Source organism: Chrysoperla carnea, chromosome 1, assembly GCF_905475395.1.
Source record: "Chrysoperla carnea chromosome 1, inChrCarn1.1, whole genome shotgun sequence".
NCBI classification, from domain to species: Eukaryota; Metazoa; Arthropoda; class Insecta; order Neuroptera; family Chrysopidae; genus Chrysoperla; species Chrysoperla carnea.
In genome coordinates, this window is record NC_058337.1 from 136,558,778 (window position 1) to 136,578,742 (window position 19,965).

The 19,965-nt window shown below is 28.3% G+C and overlaps 1 protein-coding gene across 1 annotated transcript in view; it reads left to right on the top strand.

Annotated features, from left to right (window-relative positions):
- The window catches only part of LOC123305056 (acetylcholinesterase), a 402,811-nt gene that overhangs the window by 203,304 nt on the left and 179,542 nt on the right, over positions 1 to 19,965 (top strand). Inside the window, exon 2 of the mRNA XM_044886661.1 lies at positions 1,587 to 1,729. Coding sequence (XP_044742596.1) covers positions 1,587 to 1,729 — 143 coding nt within the window. The remainder of the gene's footprint in view (positions 1 to 1,586; positions 1,730 to 19,965) is intronic.

Here is a 19,965-nt window from a genome sequence, read left to right on the forward strand (position 1 = left end):
TGACTACTTCCGCGAGGGTGTCTGTATGGCTGTATGTATGTATGAGTGTGTGTGTGTGTGTGTGTGTGTGTGTGTGTGGATGTATGTAAACCTCTCATAACTTTTGAACGGCTTGTCCGATTTGATCGCGGTTGGTACCACCAATAGATTTCGAGAAATCTCAAAAAACTTCAAAAAAACTTTGTTCTATCAATTGAAACTTAAAGATTCTTCATGAAGCTTCAAAAACTGCGTCAAATGTCACCAACCGCGTGAAAATAGGTTTATTCATTCTAAAGTTATCGCGATTTGAAAATTTAAAAAATAGTGTTTTATCAAACGTCTATGACATTTTTGAGCTAGAAGCTCAAAAGCATCGAACATCTTCATTTTTGAGCTCAGAGAACTACCGATCGATTTCAAAAACTGATCAGCTCTCAACGTGTAAAAACTACATCGATCGCCACCAAGTCGGTCGTAATCGGTTTGTTTGTTCGTATTATATCGTTGTCGAAAAAAAGCGATAAAAATATTATCTTATTCCCTCTATTTCCAATACTCCGTTCAAAAATTTTAGTATGATTGTAAAAATTTAATCAGATTTTAGTCTAAAATCACATCTAATTACAATAAAATGCGAGTGGATATAACATCAGAATAGATAAAATTTTTTACACGTTATGAGTCAATACTTAGCGGGAAGTTACAGGGATGACCTGCAGGGTCAACCGTTTTCCAAATTTTTTTAACCGATTCACTCTCTGTATTTCTTTTTTGAGTGTCACGCTTAAAATAGTTTCAATTAAAGAAAAAAAAACATGAGAACGATATTTTGCTGATATTTTTGATACAACCTCAATAATTGTACCTTCTTACAAAAAATTCGCTTATACAAAAAATGAATTTGAATAAAATCGATAATAAAAAATTGCTTTCGTTTCATTTTACAATAAACATAAGTAAATATGTTATGAAATATGTTTTTGTTTCGCTTTCGCAATGAGCGAGAAAATTCATTAGTAAGCAGGAAAAATTCTTTATGTAGGTGTTGGTATTTATAAATATTAGTGCCTTAGGATATTGGAAAAATATGATCCTCAAAACATTTCACCATATTTTATAGAAATTTTATGTAATATTTATAGAAATTCGAAGAAATATCTGTGCGTGGGATTTGAATTGTTTCACAAATTGTAAATTGTTTTAGACTATAGTTTTAAATAAGAAACTGGTCAAGTTCGATGCGAGTCAGACAAGAATACGAAGGGTTCCGTACCATTATTTGTCGCAATTTATTGGTGGCAATAGTAATATCCTCTGTGAAATCTTCAGCTTTCGAACTATTGCGACTTGTGAAATACAACCAGTTGGAACCCAGTCGAACAGGGTAGTTTTAATGACAAGATTTCGTTAGTTATCTTTCTGGTACGAAACCCAAAAATAGATGGGCACAGGTGGAAAAAGCATTATATTCTTATCTGCATCGTGGAGTTGCAAAATGAAAAAGTGTTGTGTTTCGCTCAAAATATCCCACCTCTCCCCATTGCTTCCCATACGAGTGATAAAAATTCTTGCATTTATAATTTTTCTTTTTTTCTTTGTTACAGGAACTTACTTCATTTTGTATGATTTTATGGATTATTTTGAAAAAGATGGACCAAGTTTTTTACAACGTGAGACATTTCATGAAATTATTAACACTATTTTTAAAAATATGAGTCGATTGGAACGTGAAGCGATCATATTTCAGGTAATTATATTTTAAATTTTATTCAATTATAAATTATTGATAAGGAAAATGAAATTTTTTCATTTTCATAAAATATATTCATGAAACTCACATTTAGAATACAGTGTTATAAAATCATAGTGTAACGTCCGATCAACCTAAAGTGTGCAAGTGTTCCAGGTTACAGTTGTTCAGAATAATTCATATCTATAAAAATCTACCGGGATGTAAGTGCTCGGAATCGGGCTGTAAAACATATATTTGTGTGAAAGCTGCAGAAATAATTTAACCATCAAATTGTTACTAAAGTTGAAATGTTTATTTCTGTTATGAATAAATTCAATTACTATCAATTGAATAACAATCTAATGACAAATTATTTTGAATTTCTGTCTATTTGTTAATAAATCATTCATTTGTTCACATACGATGACATTGTGAATAGATTAAAAATAATATTGTCATCAGTTTAATGAAGGGTGTACTTGCAGGGTAGTCAATAAAGAAGAATACAAAATAGTAGTTAGGAACTGTCTTTTTGTTATTATCATTGTATTTACAACAATACCTTCCTTAATTGTTTATAGTTCAACAGCCTTTCGAACTCTTTTACTTTTTTTTTAGTTGATATGTAAAGTCATATTTTTGTTTTTATTGTTTAACATTTAATTTAGTTTATTAGAGTTAGTTCAAATTCACTTGAAAAAAGTTATTAAACGGTACTCATTAAACTTTTGCTTAGGCCTCTTTAGTTTCAATTTGAAGCAACCACTTCAAACATTTAGCTGATATTATGTATATCCTATACTTTTTCAGAAATACGTCTTTCATCTGAGAGCAATTGCGTTAATTAACGCGAAGTGCGCGCTAGTAAAGCTACCGTATTGCTGTCAAACAAATTAAAATTATATTCTTTAACTGAATCATATTAGAATTACAGCCGCACTAAAATGATTTGCAAACTTTTTTCTAATTTGTATAATAAAATCTGGCATGGAGTTAGTAATTTCAAAAATTTCTGGCAATTACAATTTATATTGCTAAAATAACATGAGAAATAATATTAAAAATGATTTGAAAATTAAGAATTTTGCAACTTATGTTGGGAATGCTCACTAGTATAGGAAGTAAACGCAGCCGTTCTCAGGTTCTATGTGTACTTCATCCTTTCTTTTATCATCCTCTATTTTAACAAGAAAAAAAATCCAAAATCCACCTATCTAAAATTCTACTCTCTTCAGTTTGAAAAAGTCACTACAAAATAGTAATTTTTTTATATTTCACTGTTTCATTTTTAGAGAGTACTTTTTCGTGACATTGTAGCTTTTATACAATGAGAGTGTATACTAAGGTGGCGTTAAATCTGTGATTCTAAATTATAAAGTATAAAAATTATTCAATCCCGACCCTAAATAGCAAATTTTTTTGGTCAGAATGTTAAAAGATATAATTATAATTTTGAAAACGCACTGTATCAAAAAACTTCCAATAGTCTAGTTAACATCTACGATTTTTTCTAACTTTTTTGTATATTCTCCGAAAATTACGAAACAGGTGTCATTCGATTCGTAATTTTATGTAGAAAGTTTACTGAAAAAAATGAAATGGCGCTTTAAAAAAAATTGCAAAAGTTATAAACAATTAAGTGAAAAATAAAATAGGGGGCTCAGTTTTTTTTGAATAACTCAAAAAATATTGAAAATTTTCGAAATCCAAAAAGATGAAGAAATTTCCTAAAATAAAGTTTCTACTGCCGAAATTGTATCTCTAATATTTATAATTTTTACAGAGCCTTGAAAATAGCGCAAAATATGGCAAGTTTGGCTCTCGCGCAATTAATATCTTGTAGACCAGATATTTAAATAAAAATTTATTTATTTAATTAAATTTACAATTTAATTTACACTTGTACAAAATTAAAGTAACAACAATTAAAAATAAATATTTTAATGAAACGAATTATTTAACAATCCGAACGTATGTCAAACGATTGTAATAATAAGTATTATTGAAACAAAGATATCCGAACCCGAACATACGTCAAAAAGTTTGGATACTAAGTATTTTTGTACATTAGATAGTTTACTTTATATATGCTTTTAAAATACTGCTTAGTACTTAAAAAATGTGTTTTAAAATATCCTTTTTGTAATATGATCTTTTGTGACCGTCCAGATGGTATAACATTAATATTATTAAGGGTCAACTTTCTCGTGATATTTAAAGGACAGTTTTCTGAGAAATATTTGAGTATAGCAATATTTAAAATAAACTTTCTAAAATAACTATTCTAATTTATGTTAACTAATAAACAAATGCGTAACATGCACATGTTGCATTATATTATGGTTTTAAGTCTAAAAAAAATATAACTACTAGGGAATATATAATTCGCACGTTCTGTCTTTGAGACCTACTAACAAAAAAAATTATTTAAACATATAAAATATGAATAGTAATAAATAAAAAAATTAATGTAGTTTTGAGATACATGAATAAACAATAATCCGTGGTTGAAAAATTTTTTTCCTAATTTTTGCATTAGTTATGTAATTGTCAACTAACAATTTTTTCTATATAGAATGTTAACATAAAATCTCCGATAATTATTAAATTAAAACCCCAGAATTTTTTTCCCTCCGTGAAGTTATTCTTATTAAGCTTACAAATAAATTACCGTTTTTAAAATTTTAAAATTTTGATTTTTCAATTTGTTATTAACATTTGAATATTAACAAATGAAAAAAAAAATTTTTTTATTGTTTTAATTTTTTATAATTAATAGCTACATAAAAATAATTTTTTCAAATTTTTTACAATTGTTGTTTAAAAAATTGTTATAAACAAATACATTGCTTATGAGTAAAAAATTTGAAAAAATTATTTTTATGTAGCTTTTAACTATAAAAATTAAAACAATTAAAAAATTTTAAAAAAATAATAATATTTCTTAATATTAATAATTAGTAGCTAAAAAAGATTGTTAATTAACAAACGCATTTTTAAGCAACAAATAAATTTTTTTAAGAAAAAATTTTTTTATTTTAAATCATAATTTGTGTTAATGAACGGTAATTTATTTGTAAGCTTAATAAGAATAACTTCACGGAGGGAAAAAAATTCGGGGGTTTTAAATTAATAATTATCGGAGATTTTATGTTAACATTCTATATAGAAAAAATTGTTAGTTAACAATTACATAACTAATGGAAAAATTAGGAAAAAAATTTTTCAACCACGGATTATTGTTTATTCATGTATCTCAAAACTACATTAATTTTTTTATTTATTACTATTCATATTTTATATGTTTAAATAATTTTTTTTGTTAGTAGGTCTCAAAGACAGAACGTGCGCGAGAGCCAAACTTGCCATATTTTGCGCTATTTTCAAGGCTCTGTAAAAATTATAAATATTAGAGATACAATTTCGGCAGTAGAAACTTTATTTTAGGAAATTTCTTCATCTTTTTGGATCTCTTTTCAGATTTCGAAAATTTTCAATATTTTTTGACTTATTCAAAAAAAACTGAGCCCCCTATTTTATTTTTCACTTAATTGTTTATAACTTTTGCAATTTTTTTAGCGCCATTTCATTTTTTCAGTAAACTTTCTACATAAAATTACGAATCGAATGACACCTATTTCGTAATTTTCGGAGAATATACAAAAAAGTTAGAAAAAATCGTAGATGTTAACTAGACTACAAAGTCTGATTAAGATTTCAGCAAATAAAGCAACCTTCAAGGACAAAACATTCGCGGAAATTGACGATTCATGAAATACGCTATGAAACTTGAAACATTGTTTTTAAAATAATCTGTCTATTTGTCTTTAAAATCATGACTAAGTTGTCAGGTTGGAATGAATTTCAATCTTTAAATGCATCTTAAATTTACACCAACTCTATAGCATGTAAAATATAAATATATTTTTATTGACTTGTTGAACAACCACCGATTTTGTTTATAAAATATAAACTATAAATATATTTATTTGAAGCATATTATGAACTTCTACAAAATAAAGTAAAATAAAAGTCTGACTACTCATTTTAAAAGTCAAATTTAAACATAAACTTGATGTAAAAGAAACATGTTTGTAAGAAGAGCATATAAAACTATACAAAATCTACTTGAAAAATATATTTAAATGCTTTAAAACATTTCCCTTGCTGTTTGATTTGCTTGTGATGAAAATATTCCATTTCTAAGATAAACGATTCAAAATTAAATTCATATATAATAAAATATACTTTATGCAAATTTTAATGTAAAATATTTTAAGGCGATGAAGTTTAATCATACAGACAAGAAACGTCAGTCTGTGTTCTTCACTTTTGTACATAGTTGTACGTACAAATAGTACTTTTTTTAACAAATATACCTTACTGAGATTTATCGTTCTGAGATCATGAAAAAAATTGCAAACTTTATGTTAAACAATCTCCTTTTCCCATCGCTTTTTAGCCCCCCTATTTCTAAAAATTTATGTATTATATATATATATATATATTACATTCATATAGCCTTGGATATGAAACTTTTAGGCGCTTAAAAATTTTGAGCATGAGATAAAACCTTTGATGGCCATAATAATAACTTGAATTAAAAATTTAAAGCAACACACACCAGGCACAAAATTAGTAATTGTTGGCTTCTAAACGGATGAATCGATTTTAATTTTTTGTTTGTTTGAAAGGTGATTTAATTGAGAGTGTTATCAGTTATGTTTCAAGAAAATTTGCTAAGCCGATTCAGATCATCAACCTTTTTCTACTTGTCAGGCACGAAACCTGACGAGAACACTCTTTATAAAATAACCTTTCAAAACAAAAATAAAAATGTATTCTTCCCTTTGAGAGCTACGATGCACTTATACACAAATACACACAGATACTCAGACGCGTTCAGCAGGTAACATTTCTCCCTTTGCTAGTCGGAATTTGAAAAAAAATTAAAAATATCCTATAGTCTGAATTTCGCAAAATCACGCAAAATGTTTTTCAATACTTGTATAAAAAGATTAGCTACGATTTATTACAATTTTAAACATTCCATGTCTTTCCAATTCGATATAATTATTATAAGTAATAATTACGATATAATTACGATAAGTAATTTGAGCCTGTAATCACAATTTGAATGCCCGCTTTATATAAAAGTGATCAAAGTTTAATATTAAGCCCAACAACTAATAATTTAAAGAAATATGTTGGGAGCGCAATTAAATACATATTATAAAGTAAAACTGGATATGCTGCCCTTCTTCATTGCGTTTCCATCAATTAATTATAGCATCTGTATTTTTGATAGTCAACACGAAATTTTGATATTTTAATGGACTTGCAAGTAAGAAAAAGCGTTTATGGAGCGATTCGAATAGAGAACTTCCTTTTATTGGGAAAATCACTGATGACGTCAAGTTATCAATATGAATGTCATAAGTTTGCTGTACTTAAAAAAAAATGAAATTAAAATACTTTTTTAGGGACAAGCTTTTATTTTACTAAAAAGTAGAAAATAATTTTTCTTCTGAATCACTCATACAGGAGCTTTTGTCAAAGCTGAACGTGCTCAATTTAAAATATCAAGGATGATTTCGGATTCCCTCAAGCTTTCACAAATAGTCGATCAAATGACTAGACTACTTACAGATTTGGCTGTTTTACAGTTACTTCATGCATTGGAACCATATTGTTATAAATTACCATGGTTTCTTAATATCCATATATTTATTAAACACTTGTCAATTTAAGGCTGTAATTGTATATTATTTTAAGCCACCAGCAGTCACATGGCTAAATAATTTTCCCAATTAACAACATTTTTTCTTGTCTTGTATCCTTGTCTTCCAATACACAACCGGTACATGATGGTACTCTATAAACGTATGAATGTTTTTTCGTACTTGTTGTACCAGTTGATATATGTATAATAAAATTAGAAGCTTATGGCGTCAAAATATATATATTCTTATATTTGAAAAGTTTTGTTAATGATATAAGTTTTTAATGTTATTTCATACTTTCAACGCCTGCCTCATCAAAATATTAAGGATTTGTTTCAAATCAACTACATACTGTTATTGTATATAATATGTACGTGTAGACTTACTTTGGGTAATCAACTTATTGCTACTGTTTGCATATCATTTAGTAGTGAATCATAACAGTTGGTGATTAAATTTGGTAAATATACCGTAAGTGTTCATTGAAATTAGGAGATCAAATTATCAATACTAAATAATTTGAATTCTGTATATAAGTTTTCAAGTATTATAAATACAAAAAATCCTGGAACAATAGAAAAATATTATTGAAACTTTTCTGGAAACGAAAATTTGCTGGAAAAAAAAATTAAATTTCTTGAGCTAAGAAATAATTTATCGCTCTAAAAATATTGTATTCTTTCTTTTAAATTCTTTTGTACTCGAAATTTTACATGCCATATCGTTGAGCTCATTTCGATCTGATCATGTGCATAACAAAATTTGTTGAAGCAGCCTTTTCCGGAAAACACCTATTCACTTTGGACACACTATTGTATTAAGATAATTGTATGGATATACATATAAGTCTATGGACTGTATAATTTCACTGTACTTATTTAACATTGAAAAGTTAATACTAGTTAAACAAAAATAAACTTCCTTTTTCAGTACTATGCTCTCTGCCAATAAAAACAGTTATCAAGACATATGTTTCGTCATAAAGAATCTACCTCGAAGGAAAAAAGGAAAAAAAAGAACAGGCAGTCTTTTTAAGAAATTTTTAAAGCACACCTACTTGACAGGGCTGGGTGCTACTTGAGTTAAGAAAACAAATAAATTTTTGTAGGTTTGTCAAAAATACAAGTTTGGATAAAATTTTTGATAAATGATCTAGTATTTATGTTAAAAAATGGATTGAGAAACTGATTGCGACGTCATTAATAAAGGTTGTTGGGATTCCTTCAAAGCATTCAATAAACACTAACGATAACAATCAATGTTGAAAAGAAAAAATTCAAATTGTTATTGGTACTTCTTTAAGCGTTGTTGAGATCTCAAGTTTCGACTCATTTTTTGGAGTAAATATATCTTTTTTATGTAATTCAATCTCATTGACACGCTGTATAAATTTGAGCACCGATTATAATTTTGTTGTATTTGACAATTTATCTTTGATAAAGACTTTTTTTTTATATTTTAATATCCCCACTCATTCTTAAATAAAGATTTGAAAATAAAAAGTTTCACGCATACATACAAAAAAAAAAAATAAATAAATATAAAAACTCATGAAAATTATTATTTATTTATAAATTATTATTGTTATTGTTATTATTATTATTATTATTATTATTATTATTATTATTATTATTATTATTATTATTATTATTATTATTATTATTATTATTATTATTATTATTATTATTATTATTATAATCATTCAAAAAAGTAATTATTTATTTAAAAATAACTCATAGGTGTAGGAAGCAGGTTAATAGTTTTGATAAAACTTTTAAACAAAACAAAAAACAAAAATAAATTTCATTTATAATATTTGAAGAGCTATTAACATTATTGATTATATTTATTGAATAAGTCTAGGGACAGTAGTAGTAATTGAGTCTTAATCCTACCCCAAACTCTCGTGTAGTATTTTTGCCGAGTATCCTCGCCAAAGTTAGGCGAAGTAACTGCATGCTATGTAATCCAATGCAGTTTCGGATTGACCAAAAGTTTGTTGATGTTTGTCTGACACTAGATTTTTCTACCCATTGATTCGATAGGAGATTGCTTGGAGACCTTAAATCCGTACTCGTGAAATTAATCTTTTGGCCACCATCTTGTTGTTTTATCTTCGAATTTATATTTATGTCAAATTACAAATTACACAAGATTGATACAAAAAATTTATGTGTGTTCAAAGTCAAAAATTTGTTCGTGAGTTTCTTTTTGTAGCTAATTAAAATTATTAAGGTACGATATCCTAACAAACATCGCTTGACACTTGATTCAAAATTTTCCAATACCTCCGGATACAAAAAAGAAAGTGGCTAAATACGAAAAATTATTCCAACCTCTCTGAAATGACTGTCAAATACTTTACCTGATCAAAAAGCAAATCAAAGAGTTCTAAAATGTGGAAAAGTTCAATCGTTCTATCGAGTTTACGGTGGTTTTTGTTGTTAAATATTGTTTATTCTTTAAGTTGTATAAAGATATGTGTTTAGCTAGGAAAATGTATGAGTAAAAATATATGTTACCGTGGAAGTCCGAAAAATGAAAAATGCATACTCGCGAAGTTTAAGCACAAGAAATTTAGGCATCCAATTTGATAAAAAATTCTGTTCTTTTTTTAAAGCTTTTATTTAATTTGCAATGTTTGTATGTTTGTTCGAATCCTACAACTGAATTTTAAATCAATTATTCTCAACCGATTGAGCTGAAATTTTGCAAACACGTTTAGTTTGGGTGAAAATGCATGGTTAGCTAAGTGACGTCATTATACATTTAATAAATCGAATCTCCCAAGATGGCTGACTAATTATTTTTTTATGCACTCCTCGGATATATGTATCAAATGAACGAGTAATTGCTCAGAATAATACGATTAACGTGCGTAAATCGAATCACAGTGCATTTGATCGCAAGCAATATTATATATATGTTTGTGCTTTTTTTAGTGATGTAATGCGAAAATAATTTCGTGACATTTGGTCGAGTCCTTTCGAGTTGGTCCAGTTTTTTTGATTATTTTTAAAAACTCGTATTATACTGGCAAGTTAATCATGTGAACCTCAAGAGTTGCACTAGATCCAGCCCACGGCTTGCTATTAAGATTTTTATACCATGTATATATGAAATATACATAGTATATTAAGTTTAGTCCCAAGGTTGTAACGCTTAAAAATAATGATGCTAGGAAAAAAATTTTGTCATAGGTGTTCATAAAATCACCTGATTAGTCCATTTCCGGTTGTCCGTCCGTCTGTGGACACGATAACTCAAAAACGAAAAAAGATATCGAGCTGAAATTTTTACAGCGTACTCAGGTCGAAAAAGTGAGGTCAAGTTCGTAAATGAGCATCATAGGTCAATTGGGTCTTGGGTACGTAGAACCCATCTTGTAAACCGTTAGAGATAGAACAAAAGTTTAAATGTAAAAAATGTTCCTTATCAAAAATTAAACAACTTTTGTTTGAAAGATTTTTTCGAAAACATCACTTTTTACCCGAGAGGGTTCCAATTAAGCGGAAATTTTATAATATGTACTATACTTGATTATCAGTTATGTATGTGTCACATGTTTGTATGTGTAATGTGATAAAGAAATCAACACTGACTATGCATGGTATTTCAACAAATAAATCAGTCAGTTGTTTGTTTTCACTTGTTTAAGTCTATAATTTGCTTTTATTTGGACTTTTGTTGTAACACTTAAATAATATGTGCCCATATAACACATTGTATATCAAAGCACTTACCACTGTTTAAGTGACGCGATGGTTTATGATAATAGAGCAAGGCCTCTTGCACCTGCGGATTTGCGTGATAATTGCCTATTACCTACATACTACTTACTATATATATGTATTATATAGGTATGTGTTATATAATACTATACGAGCAACTCTTGAATGGAGTGAGAAGTTTTGCAAACTTATAATGTTATTATGATACAAATTTTTGATGGAAAGAAAATATTATACCTATAATATGTAGGTTATATAATGCTTGGTTGCTTTTGTATTATATTATATATATTATAGTAGAAAAGATATAAAATTATCTTTTATATAATATATATTTAGGGTAAAATGTAGTGCCCTGTGTCATCTGTACCTTTTGATCGCACTTTAATATTTCTATAGAAGTTATGATTTTCAAGGCTAAAGAAATTTTAAAGCAGGAAATATTTGATTACCGTACGCTTGACTTGAGTCCTGGCGAGGTAATTATGGAGCAGCCTTTATTGAATCTTGGACATACAAATTCATAGAGTTTACAGTTCACTTTAGGCCATTCTTTTCAATTTTTAGAATCCTTCAAACAACATGTTTAACCTTCTTCGATCATCCTCCATTTTCTTGTCTTGACACCGTATACTACTACTCTTTAAAGATGCTAAAACATTATAGAGAATTGAAGAAATACAAATCGAAAGACTCGAATGTTTACAGTCAACAAAAATTTAGTAAAAAAATAAAAACAAAAAATAATAAGTTGAAACAAAACTAATAAATAGTGTCTGATTTTTTCCATATTCTAGAGCAAGACAGACAATTCAGCAAAAGTCTTGGGGTTTTTTCAATAACTTACTCATAAATTTAAGTTCAATAACTAACTAATAAGCGATAAACAAAGCCCTTTCAGTTTTTATTGATCCAAATGCAGTTTAGATTTAAAAAAAAAATTATTTCGTAGTTTTATTTCGAAGTGAACGTGAAAGCAAACTCTCAAATTAGGCTATAAATGTTTTTGGAGAGACTCTTACAATGGATGCAAGTGTCGTTCATATAATATTTCCAACCACATTTTTTAAACTACGAATCTAATAAATAATAGAGATAATCATTTTCTCGATTGTTTTCCATCTGAAAGGCAAACTTTGTACTTCGTATAATTGATCTTTATAAAAAACTGGATGATGATGATATTATCATCAAGGTACTACACTCTACCCTATTTAATATAATATACTATATAGCTGTTGTGTTACTAACTTAAATAAATAAATAATCTATCCTCTAGTTCTATACTTATCTATTTTATAAACCTACAGTGTTGTTGATCATCAAGAAAAAAGTATAAATAATAATAACAATAATAATTCATTTTATTCTGTAATAATGAGAAAACTTACCTGTTGAAATAATTAAATAGTTAGTTGGATGTATTAAACAATTTTGAAGTTATTTCAACTTTTTATAAAATATTTTCAATTTTCATTACGAAATAGGGAATATAAACTTTTTTTATACCCTGAATATGGGTGAAATATATCAAGGTATACTATGTTTAGTCCTAAATTAGTAACGCTTAAAAATATTGACGCTATGAACAAAATTTTGGTATATTTGTTCGTAAAATCACTTAATTAGTCGATAAATCAAAAACGAAAAAATAATCAAGTTGAAATTTGTACAGCGTGCTCAGAACGTAAAAAGTGAGGTCGAATTCGCAAATGAGCAACATAGGTCAATTGGGCCTTGAATCTTCTTTCCGAAACTGTAGACATTAGTCCAACGCTCAACAAAGAGATGTGTCTAACCTTTGACACTATGAAATTAGAAATTGTTTAAGTTTCGGTGGATATACATACCGCTTTCTTGAGATTTGATAAAAGTCTACAAGGTCAGAAAGACGATAAATTTACTTTTAAAGTAAGGAAAACAGAAATATTGCTAGTTTTAACCATATGAGACAAAAGCTTTATTGCTCTAAAAAGTGCAGTAATTTATTTTTGTAAAATTAACAGCGTGGGGTGCTTGATCAGTTATTTTAAGGTATAAATACAGAAAGCAACCCACGCTTTGAATTTTACATCTCAATTAAAATTACAATCAATTTTTAGTGACTAATCCATGTTTTCTTAGAGTTTTTAAACTATAATTTCTTATTTTTCGTTTCGCTGTCAAATAAAAATATTGTATTTGGGTAAAAGAGAAGAATAAAATTAAAATTCGAATACTGTAGTTGAGTTTTGACCTGACAATCGTCCGCTTAAGGAGCGGGTTCTCTATCCCGTACACCGTCTCATTGAGGAGATTGCTATTAATACTAGGTCTAGTATTCATATGGCCAGAATACTAGGAAAATGATATTAAATTATTGTATTGTTATTAAAACTTGATAAGTGTTATTTTCAAGATAATTGGGCCATTAGAAGTAGGTTAAAATTGACTTCTAATATTTGATTACCGTGTAAGTTACTGGGTTGGTAAGTTACAATTTAAGCTAATAAAAGTATGTTAAATGGGAATATTGTATCAAAATCACCCAGGACTTGTGTGAGATTACCGAAGGACTACGGCAACACAAATTTTCGTGACCTCTTGCAAATAATTCTAAAAACTATACGTTAGTTTATTTATACCTATTCATAATTATGATAAATGAAGACACTGTTTTATTTCAAGTATTACATTATCACATAAATACATTTTTGCTTGTCACATCTAGAAATATATTCATATTATAAATGTGTACTTTAATGGAAGTTTTATAAGCTCCATGAAAAGTTTTTTTAAAAAAATATCTCATAAAATAATTAATTATACTTAAAATAATATCGAATATAGAGCATCTATTTTTGTGTTTTGTAATATATTCTAACTTTATCCTACTTAGTAAACGTCGAAATTGACAATCTTTGCTTTTAAAACACCTACTACCGGTTTAACTACAAGCAATTTGTAAAATATTGAAAAAATTAGATTAATTTAACTAAAACATACCTATATTTATTTCTTTTTAAATATTCATAATAGTTTATTTTCGAATTCGGAAGACGCTATTTTGCTGTAATTCTGGAGTAAGCTCTAGAAACGTTTACTATCGGTGCGAATATTTATTATAAAACCAACGAAAATACACAATCAAGTCAAAAAATTTGCGAAGTTAAATGTTTTTCTTACACCTTATGTTATTTATGTGTTAAATCGAGCGTGAGAAAAATGCACTTAACGCGAGTGCTGACGGGTTAAAAATTGGATAAGTATCCACAAAAAAGTCTAATTGGTAACGATAAAAATAAATTAAGTCGATGTAGGTTAGGTTAGCTTAGAGTGGCTGTCCTGAGGTGTGACACACTTCAGTCAAGTACCATAGGGCCCACTTAGACCATAGGGCATATTTTGATACCGAAAAGTAGGTTGGCCTTTCCCTGGTCACTACTTCATGATCAATTTTGAGCTGTTTAATCAACAAGTTGTAAACGGACTACAGAACTTTTGATCGGAGGGGCCGTCAAAGAAAGGCTAACTGAAATAAGTTAGCTCAGTCTCTCAGCGTGCCTGTCTCCTACCCAGGTTCCTATCATAGTCGCAACGATTTTGCTTATTAAGGCCTTTTGAAGTGAGGTAAGATCTTCGGGATGTCTTCGATTGTACTTCGTCCATACTTGTCTTGCAATACCAAAAGAACATTCCTCCCTCCACCTGAGATTTGCTTTTCAAATGATTTTTTCATTGAGGCGCAGTTTTTAATTCTCAAAGAAAACTTCCGGATGCCTAGTGATGCGTCTGTCGGACAGCCTTGTGCATATCTACCAAGCTCGATGGCTTCACAATTCACTGACACTGGGTCTTGGCACTTATTTTAGGCTTACTTTGGCAGTCCTGTGCTACCTGTGAGTAATTCAATTTAAGTTGAACTTGGCTTTAACTGCTTATAATCCTTTTCATGCTACTAAAATTCTGTTTCAAATTTAGCTACTAAAACATGGATGTTATAGTTTTATTATTTGTTTATCTAAACTTATTTTACCATCTGTCAGTTTTTATATTCATTCTAGCAGCATGTGTCAATAATATTGAACTGTAAATATTGAAGAGAAAAGAAAAAACAATCGGTTTTTTTATATCTTTTATCGAAAGATAAAAACATTAATAATTTGATCAAAGCAAAAAAAAAAATTTGGTCAACCACACAATCTATCTATAAGCCATTGAACTAGTTGTATATTGAGTGTTCAAATTATTTAGAATCCACGAAAGTTCTATTCTAATTGCCGAGTGTCAAATAAGTCACGGGAAAAGTTCAAGGCTCAAAAAAAAATTTATTTGAAATGATTATGGAACATTATATGAAGGTCAACTTCAAAATTCCAATGGAAATGCCGATTTGTTTTGACATACAAAAAAATACAAAAAAAAGTAGATCCAAACCATTTTTTGAAAACCGAATAATTTCGAAGAAAACAATGAAAATTGTATTGATAAAGTAGTGGTTATTTTGTTGGGAAGTTATTTTTTATAGTACAAGATCCGAATTAAGGTCGACCTTCACCCATCTGTTTACCGAATGAAAGTTATTTTTTATGAAATGTTAAATATTTACAAATATCCCTGTTGTGGGTTGCCCTAAAAAATATGGTCCAGACAACTTTTAATAAAAATATCAAACTTGGAAAGCTTGTAAACTTTATTTTTTGACTGATATTTTGTGGACAATCATATAGCACCGTATTTGCAATAAAATTATCTATATTTAGATATGCGAGTCAATGAATTAACAGATGAACGTAATTACTATTCACGACTTGTATAAATGCGAAAATAGTGAACGAAAAGAGGCAGACAGCATAGCTGCTGCATATTCTTTATGGCTTTTACTTTCGAGTAGATCAATATTCGTTAGATATGTAAGTCAGTGAAAAATTTAAAAAAATTTTACTCTTGATATTTTCACTAAAAGTAGTCTTGACCATATTTTTTTAGGCAACCCATTGCAGGGATATTTGTTAACATTTTATATTTCATAAAAAATAACTTTCATTCGGTAAACGGATGGGTGAAGGTCGATCCTAATTGGGATCTTAGACTATTAAAAGACATGTTCATTGCCGTAGTAATTTTCTAGAGAGAATGTTATTTTTTTGCTTGATTTTGGTCTTGGTGTTGGTTGACATTCAAGATTTTTTAATAAAGAAATATTTCTATGACCTAAATAAGAATTTGAAGGCAACATTTTCCATCGATTGACAATGTATGAAAGGGAATTTTATCTTTCTTTTCTTTTTCAAAAAAACACCAAATTTCATCTTCAAGAGGACTTTGTCCCTTTAATAAAATTCCCTTTTTTTACACTCAATTTCTACCAATATTCTTTTTACAAAAAATTTTTCAGCCATCAAATGCTTTTCGTTTCCCCTGTGTACAGATCAATTATTAAAAACAAGGATGTATTTTTGAAATTAAGAAGTTCGTAGGGCCTTCCATGATGACTACAACGTCATACAGATAAATACTCCAAATTATTTTAGCCTTCGAAATGTTTGTTCGGTTCTTTTGTTCTGTTAATTTCCTTTCTTAACACTCTTTTATTAGTCTTAGAAGTCAACTTTTACCTACTTTTAATGATCCGATTAACTTGAAAACTTGCGCACATATCATAGTTTGATTTCATTACAATAATTTATTAACTTTATCCTTGTATCGCGACCAAGATCATCTTTAATAATATCATCTGGCAATATTTAAATTAATATCAACAATGAGATATTGTTTTGGCAAGACTGGCCACTTCATATGCAGGAGGTCGTCAGATCGAAACCCAACCACGTAATTTGAATTTTATTTCGTGTTATCCAAACAGAACACAATCTTTAACTAAGCAAGACTAAAAATTAGGAAAATAAGTTAGAGTTAAAATAAAAAACTCATTTTTTGTTCACTTAAAAGTAGATAATAATATTTGCTAGATATCGTTTACCCCACGCTTTGATTTTTACATTCATTTTTTCAACTATAATTTATTTATAAAACAAAATATTTAGTACATTTTGTACATAAAAATGTAAAGAAAATACAACATCTACATCTATTTATGTTGCTCTAACCAATATTTAAGCCCTTTAGCAATACTGACTGTATATATTTTCATACAATCTCCGCTATGTTTGTTTGATGAAAAATAAACACTATTAAAACAACATAGTACCCGGGACAGCACTCTTTTTGTTAAATGATTAATACATACTGGAAACTTCGTGAGTGGCTTCCTTCTATTGAGTCTATCAAACGTTCTCTATACGACTTTTTTTGAAAATGCTGTGTTTTTTAAATGAGCATTATAACGTCATATTTAAAAGATATCGATCTGGGAAAACGCAGCAGTGAATTTGTCGGAACCTTGACCACTTGATAACATAAACAATAAAATATTTTGTCTGACAAAAATACTGCACCGATAAGCTTGTCTTCCACCGGGAACCGTACTTAAGCATTTTTATTTTTCAATAAATTCATAGTTCACTTTTGAGTTCACATAGTGTACGACAAATGCCCTATTGCGTTTTTTCGAAAAAAGTCATATAGAAAAAGTTTGATAGACTCGCCAAAAGAAACCCACTCACTAAGTTTCAAGTATTTATACATTTTCTAACAAAAAATGGTGTTGTCCCGCGGACTAATATTATTAGTTAAGTTCTTTTTATTGGCATACGTATTATATTAACTTTTTTTTTGTGTTTGAAAGATTATATGTTCTTGTTGGATAGATATATTGAAAAAGTTCTTAGTAACCCTGGAGTTCAAATAATATTTAGGTCAATACAGATTAATAACTACTCGTGATCACCATTTTTAATTAGATTCATTGTAGTGTATGAATTGGCATGGTTACGAAAAAAAAAATGATTTCTAGCACTTGAGAGCGGTTTGGTTTACTGCGTTTACTTGAACAAATTCCCTTTCTACAAGTGAAAATTGCTGATTTTAAAAATGTTTGAAGACAATTTTATTTAAAAAAGTTGACGCATGTGCAGAACACGTGAGTGCTGACGGGTTAAATATGTATAAAGTTTCCAAGAAATACATGGATATCTATAAAAAAAAAAAAATTGGCAGATGTTCTCTTTATTCGTTTACGATACTATAGTTATATTAAAATCAAAAATAATATAAAATTTTGCAAACAATAATTCTCGAAAATTCGTAAGCATTCATGTAAAATTCATTTTCAAAAAAATTTAAAAATCAAATTTTTTTACTAAAAATTTTTATCAAAAATAAAAAGAAACAATGAGTATATTTGCACGTTTATCTAAATATTGTTAGAAAAATAACGTGAATAACTGATGGATCTAGCAACTCACAGTAAAAGCTATGGGCTGTAAACTCTAGATTCCTCTTTTTGCTAGAGTAGTGAAGGCGAGAATACGTCTAGAAACAACTTTGATTGCTTACTGAATTCAAGCTATTAAATAAAACAGAAGCTTTTATGGAACTTTTTAAGTTCAAGATTAGATAGTTTTTAAAAGCTCATTGACAGTATTACTGGCATTTTAATAATTCATTGAATCACATTTGTATTTCAATAATTGCATTACTGGAATTCTAAAAAGCAGTAAAAATCAATACATCATTTACTGCTATGAAAGTGAGCTTTTTTGGTCAGAAATTCAAAATAACATGGTGCTTATTCGTTTTAGCATTTTTTTTTGTCGTATTATTCACGTGATAATAATTACTTTTTATCGTACAAATATTATAAATAAAACTGTTATAAACATTGTGTATCTAGTAATAAATATATGATGTATATATGTACGTATATATTATATTAATATGATTGTTTTTATACATTCCTTTTTTTTTATTATTAACTTGTAACTGAACCATAAAATATATCCTAAGGGTATTTTTCCATTTTATTTATATGCCTTTATGATTTTTCTGATTTGTTGCCTACAGTATTATTTCAACATATCATAAATACATGTTATAAATTTCTAGTTACAGAAAGTTTTTAAAATATTAAAAGTGGAATTGATTAATAAATGAATAAAATTTTAAAATACAGTCATTAATGCAAAAAATATTGCTTGTGAGAGTCTCTGCCACAAGAAAATACATTGAAAATGGATTCGAAAGTTAGCTATATGTGTCTTTTTTCACTTGACATTTGCCAAAAATGTATGGAAGATATTTGAAACCTTCAATGATTTACTTTACTATTGTTTGAAACAGTTTTTTGTGTTTGACTTTTTATTTTATTTTTTTTTTCAAATCTCAAGTTAAAAAAGAACCCTGAAATTATAGATAGGAAATGGATAAAACTTGTATGTCATCTAGTCCTATCATCACTGCATACAAAACTGAAAAAAGGGTGAATACCAAAGGCACTTGAGCACGCTAAACACGGTTCATTGCCAAGACACGATGTATATTGACGGAATTCCTGGAAATCATACCATTTGTATGATCTCCAGGAATTTGTATGATCACACCATTTGTATGATCTCCAACTCTAAGAGGGCGACTGATTCTTATAAACAGCCTTACTATTTTTTTATTTGAATTCATGAACAAATATTTGTATCCCTTCAATATTGAACAAACTTTCATTATAAATGTACCATGGTGATATGATATATTGCATATAATCGGTGGTAGTATTACTCAGCCGGTAATGTAGATATCTGCTAAAACATAAAAATTATGATCATTCATCGATACTCCATCCAGTATAAATATAGAATCCATCAGATGTAATTTTTTAGTATACATTTTAGATTTACAAGTATGAATTTTATATACGGGCTGT